This window comes from Schistocerca gregaria, chromosome 9, assembly GCF_023897955.1.
Source record: "Schistocerca gregaria isolate iqSchGreg1 chromosome 9, iqSchGreg1.2, whole genome shotgun sequence".
NCBI lineage: Eukaryota > Metazoa > Arthropoda > Insecta > Orthoptera > Acrididae > Schistocerca > Schistocerca gregaria.
This window is the reverse complement of record NC_064928.1, coordinates 184,313,223-184,327,048: the sequence shown is the minus strand read 5'-3', so window position 1 is coordinate 184,327,048 and position 13,826 is coordinate 184,313,223. Positions and strand designations below refer to the sequence as shown.

Genomic DNA, 13,826 nt, shown 5'->3' with positions numbered 1-13,826 from the left:
TTGGTCTCCTCTGCAGTCCTGTATATAAGTCCTTAAATACGGTGGTTAGCACACTGGACTCGCATTCGGAAGGACGACGGTTCAATCCCGCGTCCGGCCATCCTGATTTAGGTTTTCCGTGATTTCCCTAAATCGATTTAGGCAAATGCCGGGATGGTTCCTTAGAAGGGGCACGGCCGATTTCCTTCCCCATCCTACCCTAATCCGAGCTTGTGCTCCGTCTCTAATGACCTCGTTGTCGACGGGACGCTAAACAGTAATCTCCTCCTCCTCCTTAAATGCGGCGCTTAGTATAGGGTCCGGCAGGGAGTTATTACGTTTTAGATTCCGCTATGCCTTAAGGCTGGGGAGACTAGCGCTTGCGCAGTAGTTGATATGCAATAACAGTTGCGATGAAAATCAATTTGCTGAAAATGATGAACAAAAATATAATTGACAAGATTGGACTTTGCAGTGGGCGGAGGCGTGTGAGGTGAATGCTTACGTAATAGCACTCAGTGCTACCAACAAAAACTGCAACGTTTAAGTTCACCACGCAATTTTGACACTACAACTGCTAGGCTGCCGGAGTCCGAAAAAAAAAACAACAAAAACAACAGGAAAGTCAATATGAAGTGTTCTGGACAAATCCGATATGTGATGCAGTTACCATTGTTAGCAAAGTGATTATCACCAAGCGTGAACGTGCACAGTTTTCCTTTCAGTTCTTGCTATAAATCAACGCTTAAATATACAGATCTAAAACTGGTAGTATATTTACAATGTACAGCCGATATTTTTACGGGCCACTACATCAATATTTTTCCGTCGATATATCGGTAATGATTTTTTAAAAATATTGTTATATCGAATTCCAGATATTTTTACAAAGATCAACAGTCGTAGTTCAAAGCCCACTTGTTGGGACTGCATTAATACTTTTTTGTGTCCCAGCCGTCAAAAGCTTCAGGCTTGTTGAGCCAGAGCTCGTTTAGGGAGCAACGCTCAGGACAATTTCGTCATGTTAGAAGATGTTCCACGTTTTCTGTTTCTCCACAGTTGCGCTTCCTGTCAACATGTTCTAACAGGCTCCACTTTATGAGTTTCATTTTTACAGGAGCTGCAGAAGTGCTAATTCGGCTTAGCATTTTTAATGCCTTTAGTTTAATTCAATACCACTTTGTGGATGCTCTGAAATACGGCCGCCGACAGGGGGTTCATCCAAGTTGTAACTGAGGAACCGATATAGCTAACCATTCTAAAACTGGCATTTGCACTGTGGCATCTGAAACAGATACAACGGTTCTAAGGCTCTGGGGCAAAATCCTGCAGAACTTCAAGTCGTAAATGAATTATTAACGAGGCAGTTTTTTGTGTAAGTTCCAAGAAAGCCAAAGTCTTATACACCAAGACCATTGGCTACCGATTCAGACAATGAGAACAGATGCTGGTTTTATGTAACAGGTAATGAACTGAGGGTGCCCTGTGGTTTCTGCGTCCTAACGTATCTTACACGAAACCATTCTATACAAGACAATTAGTCAAAAAGAAATAACAACTGAGACTCAGTCGTTCCAGCTTAGAGTGTCAGAACAGTTCTTACGGAATCTCGCGCTGACTGTCTGTGCTTGCGAGGGAGGACCAAGCAAAGCAGAAAATTCACAGAGGCTTCTAGCCAGAATCTAAGGACGTCGGGACATTTTCCAGCGAAAATAAACCTCGACCGAAAAGAAAACTGCTCCATCTAGGCTAGTGGTCGCCAAATTTTTTAGCTTACGGTCGATATCACACTATAATATTTCTTTGTCAAAGCTGATGTGTCACATATTTCTGTCATATATATTTATTGACAGTGTAATATATAATGTCACTGTTCGGGGAAAAAGGTCCCTTTTCTCGTCCTGGCCACTTTATCATTCCTTCCTCAACAGATTTACTATTAATTGGCAACTCACATGAGTTAGTATTTTGTATTACACTACGGGCCATTAAAATTTGCCACACCAAGAAGAAATGGAGATGATAAGCGGGGATTCATTGGACAAATATATTATACTGGATCTGACATTACATTTTCAGGCAATTTGGGTTCATAGATCCTGACAAATCAGTATCCAGAACAACCACCTCTGGCCGTAATAACGGCCTTGATACGGATGGGCATTGAGTCAAACAGAGCTTGGATGGCGTGTACAGCTACAGAATATGGAATCAGTGGATTCAGGAGGGTAATACGGATCGCCGTGCTGGATCCCATCGGCCTCGTTTCACTAGCAGTCGAGATGACAGGCATCTTATCCGCATGGCTGTAATGGATAGTGCAGCCACGTCTCGATCCCTGAGTCAACAGATGCGGACGTTTTCAAGACAACAACCATCTGCACGAACAGTTCGACGACGTTTGCAGCAGCACGGACTATCAGCTCGGAGACCGTGGCTGCGGTAACCCTTGACGCTGCATCACAGACAAGAGGATCTGCGATGGTGTACTCAACGAAGAACCTGGATGCACCAACGTCAAAACGTCATTTTTTCGGATGAATCCAGGTTCTGTTTACAGCATCATGACGGTCGCATCCGTGTTTGGCGATATCGCGGTGAACGCACATTGGAAGCGTGTATTCGTCATCGCCATATTGGCGTATCAACTTGCGTGATGGTGTGGGGTGCCATCGGTTACACGTCTCGGTCACCTCTTGTTCGCATTGACGGCACTTTAAATAGTGGACGCTACATTTCAGATGTGTTACGACCCATGGCTCTACCCTTCATTCGATTCCTGCGAAACCCTACATTTCAGCACGATAATGCACGACCGCACGTGTCAGGTCCTGTACGGGTCTTTCTGGATACAGAAAATGTTCGACTGCTGCCCTGGCCAGCACATTCTCCAGATCTCTCACCAACTGAAACGTCTAGTCAATGGCGGCCGAGCAACTGGCTCGTCACAATACGCCAGTCACTACTCTTGATGAACTGTGATATCGTGTTGAACCTGCATAGGCAGCTGTACCTGTACACGGCATCCAAGCTCTGTTTGACTCAATGCACAAGCGTATCCAGGCCGTTATTACGGCCAGAGGTGGTTGTTCTGGGTACTAATGTCTTAGGATCTATGCACCCAAATTGCGTGAAAATGTAATTACATGCCAGTTCTAGTATAATATATTTGTCCAATGAATACTCTTATCATCTGCATTTGTCCTTGGTGTAACAATGTTAATGGCCAGTAGTGTATGTGTGAACGATTATGGCATTATAAATCTTTAGGGTAAGTACATTGCTTCGCGTTTCGTAAATAATCATTTACATGTGAAAACGAAAATACATGGTAAAATTATACTATTCTTATGAGAAACCTGTTCTCAAACAATGGTACGCGAACGTGTCAGTCAGTACTCACTGTTGGTGTAGGGCCGTATGGGGCGCGGGCTGTGCACCGTGTACGTCTGCTGCTGATGCTGATGTTGGTGTTGGTGCTGACGCTGATGCTGGTGCTGGTGGCGGTGCTGATGTTGATGTTGATGTTGATGCTGGTGCGCGGCGTCGCTGAGGCGGCAGCACCTCAGCAGCGAGCTGACGCACTCTGCGCACGGCACGGGGAAACCTGCGGGCATTCATTTAGTTGTATCCGCGTGTTGCTCATCACCCATACTACAATAACGTACCTCCTGCAAGATAAATCGTATGTTTTTCTACTACTGTCATTTCAACTCTGGTTTACCAGGGATAGTAATAATGTTGATGTTATCACATCAAAGAAATGAAATTGTTGCTATTGCTTTTATGGTCTTCAGTCTAGAGATGCAGCTCTCCAAGCTACTCTATCCTGTGCGAGCCTCTTCATCTCCGAATAATTACATCCTTCTGAATCCGCGTAGTGTATTCATCTCTTTGTCTCCCTCTACAATTTTAATCCCTCCCCCATTTCCCTCCAGTACTATAATGGTTGAAACGTCGCTGTGAAGTCGTTTCATAAGACGCTTGTCGAATTCGGTACAACTTATTCACTTTACTACCTGATTTTAGATCCACTCAAATAAGGCCTATTGAATGTTATATGTGTGTTTTAATGTGGGGTTTCGGTTTCGCTTTGTGGGAAGCGCTGAGTTGGTCATCGTCTGCTGGGCGCAGACGATGTTACTTCTCGTTTGAAGGAGAGCACAGGATGACCAACTTAGGTTTCCAATACCTGGAACAGAGAGGTTTACCCATCTTAGTCGAAGGCTGTTTTTGTGTGTGAGGTTCGTGACGGAGGGCTACCCCTCTGGTAGCTTCCGCTGCACGGGGAGCTAGGTAATCTGGAAAGAGAAAGGGGAACTCTTCGGTGAACGGTTGGTGAGTACGGATCGTAGCTCTTAAGGGGGGTTTCAGGTGATAGGAAGCAGGTTGAGATAGGACTTCGTTATGTGTAACTGGTGAAATACTTAAGAACTTTAGCTGAACTGAAGCGTGTGAAGCGGCTTTTTTAAATGATTTTTAATCTTACATTTTGTGGAAATTGGTTTTGTCTTTGTGTGTCGATTTTGTGCCACGTTCTGGTCCACCACGGCACCGCAATACGTTTTATGTTAACAGTTTGCTTGTTTAATGAGATACAATTTGTGCAAGAATGTCTGTTCTTTCGTGTGTTTTCTACAAAGCAGCACAACAGTTTGAGTCAGAATGCACCACGTTCGGCCGTTTGCAAGCAGCAGACGCAGTTAGTATGTTAAATAATTATTACACAGCCTTGTGTATTGGTTAAACCTCTGTCCATAGTAGTCCATGCGTAGAATCGTAATGCAAAATCTCACTGAGATATTTCTAAGGTATTAATGCAAAGGAGATGATAGTGTAATTGTCCTCCACCCCCGTCTTCTGTATTCCTTCTTGCTGTAGTTAAATTGTGCTCTGTTTCATTCTCACGTAATTCTTACTTAAATATTTCGAGTCAGGCACCAGTTACGTGTAGTTAGGATGTGCAACCAAATATTTAGTTACATTAAATAATCAACGTGAAAGATAAATTCTTTGGTGTCGATCTTACCCCCTTACTCCGATTTCCGATCCTGAATTAATCAAGTTGCTTCATGCACGACATGGAGTGCTATTTATCTGGCTACTTAAAGAAATTTGCATACTTGTAATTAAATTATTAAAGCAATTAAACTAATGAATTTCCAGCTCCGTTGTTTTTTAAATGGTTAGGAAGGGCTTGGGCTGTTGGCGACCCTAAATTTCTGATTTTTTATCAGTACTTGTGTGAGAGAGAAGCAGCTAGAAAAGCGAGATAACGAATATGGCTGGATGAGAAACGCCATAAAGATAGTAATACGTTACATGGTGATAGCTTTATGTCTCAGAATTTGTCCTATCAACCGATCCCTTCTTCTAGACAAATTGTGCCACAAATTCCTCTTCTCTCCAATTCTATTAGGTACCACCTCATTAGTTACATGATCTGCCCATCTATCTTCAGCATTCTCGTGTAGCTCCACATTTCGAAAGCTTCTATTCTCGTCTTGTCTAACCTGATTATCGACCATGTTTCACTTCCATACGTGGTACACTCCATACAGAAACATTTTTAATACATTTTCTTACGTCGTGACAACACTTTTATTTTTCCAACAACACCTTACCCGTATCGACTTTCCGATTTATCAAAGGCAGTTTATGTCACACTTATAAAATTGTTCATTAGATACATTGTGTCACGTCAACATTCTCAGTCACGAGTTTGCACTTGTCTCGTGAGTGAGAATGTTGACGTGTCACAATGAATCTAATGAACAATTTTATAAGTCTGACATAACACTGCCTTTGAAAATGACGGAAAATCGAAACGCGTAAGTTGTTGTTGGAAAAATAAACGTGTGATTAAGACATAAGAAAAGTTATTGAAAGTGCATCCAAATGGCCGCAACGTCTCACAGCCTTTTCATGGAAACTGGACTCCATACAGATAGGAAAGCTATTGTGAAAGTAGCCTGACACTTACGTCTATATTCGATGTTAACAAATTAATTTTCTTCAAAAACTCTTTCCTTGTCATTACCAGTCTACATTTTATATCCTCTCTACTTTGGCCATCATCAGTTATACTGCTGCCCGAATAGCAAAACCAAGTGTTTCGTTTCCTAATCTAATTCCTTTGGCACAATCTGATTTAACTGGACTACATTCCATTATCCTTGTCTTGCTTTTGTTGATGTTCGTCTTATATCCCCCTTTCAAGACACCGTCCATTCCATCCAACTGCTCTTACAAGTCCCTTTCTATCTCTGACAGACATGCAGTGTCACTAGCAAACCTCAACCGATTTTCTACAATACCGGCCGGGTTGGAGATTTTCTTTGCCCAGGGACTGGGTGTTTGTGTTGTCCTCACCATTTCATCAACATTTGTTTCAGTTAAAATTTGGATTGTGTAAAATGTGGACAGGGTCAAAATTGGGACTTTGTACGGGCGCTGATGATCGCGCAGTTAGGCACCCCACAAACCAACCATCATCATCATCAACCGTTTTACGTCATATCCCTGCACTTTCATTCCTACTCCAAGTTTTTCGTTGATTTCCCTTATTGCTTGCTCAATGTACAGACTGAATAACATCTGGAATAGGCTGCAACTTTGTCCTACCCCTTTCTCAATCACTGCTTCCCTTTCATGCCCCTCGGCTCTTATAATTGCCGTTATGGTTTCTGCATAAGTTGTAAACACCCTTTTCCTCCCTGTAGCCTATCCTTGCTACCTTCAGAGTTTCAAAGAGTATTCGAGTCAACATTGTCAGAAGCTATCTCTAGCCTGCAAATGCTATAAACGTCTGACTTCCCTTAACCACCTACCTTCTCACATAAATCGTGGTGTCAAATGGCTCTGAGCAATATGTGACTTAACATCTGAGGTCATCAGTCCCCTAGAACTTAGAACTACTTAAACCTGAATAACCTAAGGACAGCACACACATCCACGCCCGAGGCAGGATTCGAACCTGCGACCGTAGTGGTCGCGCGGTTCCACACCGTAGCGCCTAGAACCGCTCGGCCACCTCGGCCGGCTGGTAGTGTCATTATTTCCTCGCGTGTTCCTACATGTTTCCCAAATCCAAAATGATCTTTCCCCATGTCGGCTTGCACCAGTTTTTCTGTTCTTCCGTAAAGAATTCTTTTAGTTTGTTTCCAAGTGAACATCTGAAGCGTTTGCTGCCACAGTGGGGTAGCGGGCCACACAGCCCTATGCTACAGTGCAGATGGGTTGCGGCGTTTATTTAGGTTTCCCTTCGGCGAGCTGCCGTACTGTGGCAGCGGAGATTTCTTCGCGGCCAGGACTCCAGGCGTGTACTTGAAAACAAACAAAAAAATTAATCGCGTAACTTTGTTTCTTCCTTGTGATGGTAACAACCTCATTAATATCCCTCTTGCAAAAGATACAGATACACACTAGATGATCAAAAGTATCCGGACACCTCCAAAAACATACGTTTTTCGTATTAGATGCATTGTGCTGCCACCTACTGCCAGGTACTCCGTATCAGCGACCTCAGTAGTCATTATCGTGAGAGAGCAGAATGGAGTGCTCCGCGGAACTCACGGACTTCGAACGTGGTCAATTAATTGGGTGTCACTTGTGTCGTATGTATGTACGCGAGATTTCCTCACTGCTAAACATCCCTAGGTCCACTGTTTCCGATGTGATAGTGAATTAGAAACGTGAGGGGACGCGTGCAGCACAAAAGCGTACAGGCAGACCTCGTCTGTCGACTGACAGAGACCGCCGACAGTTGAAGAGAGTCATAATGTGTAATAGGCAGACATCTATCCAGACCATCACAGAGGAATTCCAAACTGCATCAGGATCCACTGCAAGTGTGACGAACGGTTTTCGACAAAGTCGCTGAGTTCATCGAATAAGAAAATTAGTTAAGGCATTGCTGATGCTGCGTGCAATGCCAAAGACGAGTTTTCCAGTGGGTTTAGGGAAAAACCAACTTTCAGGTTTCTAGCCAATCGCGAACTGCTTAAAATATGTGTACATGGGAAAGCACAGAATACAAATGAGACCTACAATCACCTCCAAAACCAGTATTTGTGTCCTCACTGTTGTGTAGATAGCAAGCTGCATGTTATGCCTGTCTAGTCTTAAACAGTGGGAATGTAACTGAAACTTCCTGGCAGATTAAAACTGTGTGCCCGACCGAGACTCGAACTCGGGACCTTTGCCTTTCGCGGGCAAGTGCTCTACCATCTGAGCTAACGAAGCACGACTCACGCCCGGTACTCACAGTTTTACTTCTGCCAGTATCCGTCTCCTATCTTCCAAACTTTACAGAAGCTCTCCTGCGAATCTTGCAGAACTAGCACTCCTGAAAGAAAGGGTATTGCGGAGACATGGCTTAGCCACAGCCTGAGGGATGTTTTCAGAATGAGATTTTCACTCTGCAGCGGAGTACCGGGCGTGAGTCGTGCTTCGGTAGCTCAGATGGTAGAGCACTTGCCCGCGAAAGGCAAAGGTCCCGAGTTCGAGTCTCGGTCGGGCACACAGTTTTAATCTGCCAGGAAGTTTCACATCAGCGCACCTCCGCTGCAGAGTGAAAATCTCATTCTGGAAACATCCCTCAGGCTGTGGCTAAGCCATGTCTCCGCAGTATCCTTTCTTTCAGGAGTGCTAGTTCTGCAAGGTTCGCAGGAGAGCTTCTGTAAAGTTTGGAAGGTAGGAGACGGATACTGGCAGAAGTAAAACTGTGAGTACCGGACGAGAGTCGTGCTTCGGTAGCTCAGATGGTAGAGCACTTTCCCGCGAAAGGCAATGGTCCCGAGTTCGAGTCTCGGTCGGGCACGCAGTTTTAATCTGCCAGGAAGTTTCATATCAGCGCACCCTCCGCTGCAGAGTGAAAATCTCATAGTGGAAATGTAGTTAGGATTAAGTGCCTCCAGAGACCGGGCACCCATCCAGGTGCATTCACACTGAACATACTCAGCAGTATCGATGAAGCGCGACTGGACAAAGATGAGGCAGCAGAAGAAAAAATGCAAAAAGTTGGCTAGGCAAAGGAGGCAGGTGAAGAGATAACGCCAAAAAGACGAGGAAGAGAATGAAGTTTGTGGATATGGACAGCATTAGTTATTAGAGGTATACCGTTATTGTCAAAAATGGAAATGAAAACTTTAAGTGCATATTGCTGTAAACGGACTTTTTTGATCTGTAACGTATCTTTTTTTAGGAACTGTAAAAGCTAACATCCTGAAATCTTGCATACTTCCTACGAATTACTTTCTGAATAATCCTGTGCAGCACTTTTCCGTTACTTCTTCTCTGAGAAAAGTTCTCCTTTTAAATTTAAGACAGTAAGGCGGTCCCAGGCCACACAAAACTGTAAAATTAATTTCAAAGCAACTATCACATTAAACAAAAGTCTGTTCCATCACTTTATTGGCCTCTTATGCAGATATAAACTGAGAAATTCCAGCTTTATTGATTGTTTAGTTTACGAGAAAAATATACATTGTAGAAACAGTGGTAATCAAAAATTCAAATCCTTATAAAAATGTACATCGCTGCGGATTTTAAACAAAAACTGCACCAAATATTAAGCCTTAAGTTGTTCATAATAGTCTCAAGTTTTACTATTTTAGCTGAAATATATTTGGAGATATATATGTTTAAGTACAAGAATGGATTTTGTCTTACGTCTGTCCTTAATCATTTCTGTGATGCCGATCAATTTTTTTAAAATTCCTATAAGTTTTGAAAATATCGACAGTTCTACCGTAATATCGATAAGACCAGTAGTTTTTATAAATATCGATACACACAGCATATTGCTATTTTTAGAAATTAGCCCACCCCCTACTTTTTACCAGCAGACGGGTGAGTGCTTAGCTCAGGTGTCCGGCGGGTTGCCTACTCCCCGCCTTCGCTGAGATCGAATCGAGGTGGTGATGTGATGCCACACGATAGGTGTTGTCCTCGTTAATAAGATTCTCCGCCATGCTTATCTATAATACTGGAACCGAAAAATGAATAACCAATAGGCAAAACTGTAGTTCGCCGCATTCTACTGTATGCCCAGCGAACACACAGCGATCCGAAATAGCAGACTTCGTGAGTTCGCAAAAAGCGAATGCAGCGTCTGTGGTCTATCAACGAAACAAGTAATGGTTCATTGATACACAGCCGACACCGTACTGTGGAGGTGAATGCAACATGAAAGAGTATTTTAATCCAACCAATGACAGCTCGAACGGCTAAAACCTGCATCCATTCATGTCCATTGTGTATTCCAATGGGCTTGGGAAATGCCAGCAGAACAATGTGATACCCCACACGTCCAGAATTGCTACATAGTGGATCCAGGAACGCTCTTCTGAGTTTGCACGCTTCCGCTGGCCACTAAACTCCCCAGATATGAACATTATTGAGCATATATGGAATGCCTTGCAACGTACAGGTCAGAAGAAATCTTCACTCCCTCGTTCTTTTACGCATTTATGGACAGCCCTACAGGTTTCAAGGTGTCAGTTCCCTCCAGCACTACTTCAGACACTATTCTAGTCCATGCTACGTCGTCTTGTGGCATTTTTGCGTACTCACGGGGGCCCTAGATGATGTTAGGCAGGTGTACCAGTTTCCTTGGCTCTTCAGTGTAGAACAAGTACGTCTCTGTATTTTACGATCCACCGTTGAATAAGGCAGTTCTCACAACGCACACATGGGAACGCACTTCCGAACACTTTCTGAACTTTTCACACCGAAAGAACAACTGTGCTGGTCCCCATTACAGGCTTTCGTCACCAGCACCTCCACTCCGAACTCTCCTCCTGTAGCCCACCTGGGCTAGGGATGTGGCAACTAACTGTTCTTAACAACCAGTTGCTCAGTCTACTGTTTTTCTCGTTCACTCGAATGAAACTAGTTTCTGGGGCCATATCACCTTTCTGCATGTTTTCACTCACTCACCGGGTTTGAGTGGTTCCACTGAAAGCGAGACAAGCGACTGACGTACGTATCTGTAGAGTTTGGCCGTTTTATGAATGTTTTCGCTCACTCACCGTGTTTGAGAGATTTTATTTACATTCTTTTCCACCCTTTTCGGTTATACATGAACCATGTCTACGGCTGACAATTTTTTTCTAGATACAAATGAAGCAGCTCATTTCAAAGGGACATGAATGAAAAAAATAAAATATTTTCAAAATATAAACTTACTTAAATGCGAATTTTCATACTTGTGGTATTTGGTTTTAAGAAATTTAATATCTGGTATGTACTGTAAATTTATGTACAGGGTGATCAAAAAGTCAGTATAAATTTGAAAACTTAATAAACCACAGAATAATGTAGATAGAGAGGTAAAAATTCACACACATACTTGGAATGACATGGGGTGTTTGTAGAACAAAAAATTAAAGTTCACAAAATGTCCGACAGATGGCGCTGGACAGCAAAACGTCAGTGACTGCTACCGTGACGGGTGAGAGGTACGCCGATGTGTTACAGAATCGCATCATCCCCAGCCTGGCTGATAAACACCTGCTGGAACGTACAATGTTTATGCAGGATGGCGCTCCACCCCATATTGCCAGACGCGTGGAAGATCTCTTGCGCGCGTCGTTTGGTGATGATCGTGTGACCAGCCGCCACTTTCGTCATGCTTGGCCTCCCAGATCCCCAGACCTCAGTCCTTGCGATTATTGGCTTTGGGTTTACCTGAAGTCACAAGTATATCGTGATCGACCGACATCTCTAGGGATGCTGAAAGACGACATCCGACGCCAAAGCCTCACCATAACTCCGGTCATGCTTTACAAAGTGCTGTTCACAACATTATTCCTCGACTACAGCTATTGTTGAGGAATGATGGTGGACATATTGAGCATTTTCTGTAAAGATCATCATCTTTGTATTGTCTTACTTTGTTATGCTAATCATTGCTATTCTGATCAGATAACTTGTACATTCGCAGTCTTTTCGCGAGATATACGTAGAAGATGAAGAGGCTTGCACAGGATAGAATAAATGGAGATCAGCATTAAACCAGTTTTCCGACTGAAAACCACAACAAAAGAATGGTTCTAATGGCTCTGAGCATTATGGGACTTAACTTCTGAGGTCATCATGTAAGTAGGCTGTTTACGTTTTCTTATTGGTAACGCCACGTAGCGCTCTGTATGAAAAATCACTGGCTGTGCCGTGTGCAGTCTGTGGCTGGTTTGCATTGTTGTCTGCCATTGTAGTGTTGGGCAGCGGCAGCTGGATGCTAACAGCGCGTAGCGTTGCGCAGTTGGAGGTGAGCCACCAGCGGTGGTGGACGTGGGGAGAGAGATGGCGGAGTTTTGAAATTTGTAAGAATTGGTGTTACGAACTGATATATATATTATGACTATTAAGGTAAATACATTGTTTGTTCTGTATTAAAATCTTTCATTTGCTAGCTATGCCTATCAGTAGTTAGTGCCTTCAGTAGTTTGAATCTTTTATTTAGCTGGCAGTAGTGGCGCTTGCTGTATTGCAGTAGCTTGAGTAATGAAGATTTTTGTGAGGTCAGTGATTTGTGAAATGTATAGGTTAATGTTAGTCAGGACCATTCTTTCGTAGGGATTTTTGGAAGTCAGATTGCGTTGCGCCAAAAATATTGTGTTTCAGTTTAAGCACAGTCTTGTGTAATTTTTCTAAGGGGACGTTTCATATGGCGACCCTGCCAGGATACCTCACTGGAATCTTCTGATTTTTTCCTTGTAGTTTGTGTAATTAGTGTAGCTTTTGTTTATTGCTAGGACGTAATCATAGAGAGAATTTCCTTTGTAGTTTCAGTCTTTCATTGTTGTACAGTAAAATAGTTGTGGCATGCATGTAGTTTTGCACGAAGTATTTCGCAGCTGCGCTTGCAATTAACTAGATATTATTTTCAGTGCTATGTTAATGTGTTCTCTTATTTTTGTTCTTCAGATTGTGTTTTTCTGTGTTGTCGTGTGAAAATTGTGACAATAATGGCGTGTGAAAAACGTAACACTAGGCTCCAAAGTAAACTGAGAAATGACAATGAAGACGAAAGCAGTGTGTTAGCGTCACCATGTAATGAATTCACTAACGTTCAAAGTAGTAATTTGGTAATAGCGCATAGGGAAATGGATCAGGCTGCAAATAATGGTGTAGGCAGTGAAACAGTAGTGAACAGGGAAGCATTATCGATCGATCGGTCGGCAACAGCTCGCCTCAGGATTCCGAAATGACAGGACACAATCTTAAAAATACTGTAGATTCAGATTTTGCGTCCTCACCGTTTTCTCAAATAAATCAAGACACATTTTCCGCTTTTCAAAATGCGAATATTGCCGGTTCAAATGCACTGCCGAAAAGCACTGAGGAATATGTTTCAGACACCAGTGCACTGTTATTACAGTTAATGCAACAAATGGGACAAAGGCTACAAAAGTTAGACACAACGCTTGAACAAAATCAGAAACAAATGGGATAAAATCTTCAAAAGTTGGACACAATGGAACAATACCAGAGACAAACACAGCAACAGTTAGACATAATGGAACAACACCAGAGACAAACACAGCAACAGTTAGACACAATGGAACAAAATCTTCGGAAGTTAGACAGCACACTTGAACAAACACGTGACGATTTAACTACTGAGTTACATAACATTGAATCGAAATGCCAAAAAATCTGTAATGACGTAAAAACACAAATTTGTGAGCATTTTCGACCTATTTTTTCGCGGCATGAAAATGCATTACAGAATCATGAAGCAGCCATAAAAGAACTGCAAACTATTGTTCGTGAAAATCACGACACCTTGCAAGCTAAAATGGACTCAGTTGCATCCTCCGATTCAGTTACGCAACTTGCAA

At 42.9% G+C, this 13,826-nt stretch overlaps 1 protein-coding gene across 1 annotated transcript in view; it reads right to left on the bottom strand.

The window, feature by feature from the left end:
- Nucleotides 1-13,826, bottom strand: part of LOC126291768 (homeobox protein H2.0-like) — a 350,668-nt gene that overhangs the window by 124,771 nt on the left and 212,071 nt on the right. The window contains exon 2 of the mRNA XM_049985452.1: nucleotides 3,383-3,586. Within this exon, the coding sequence (XP_049841409.1) occupies nucleotides 3,383-3,586 (204 nt within the window). The remainder of the gene's footprint in view (nucleotides 1-3,382; nucleotides 3,587-13,826) is intronic.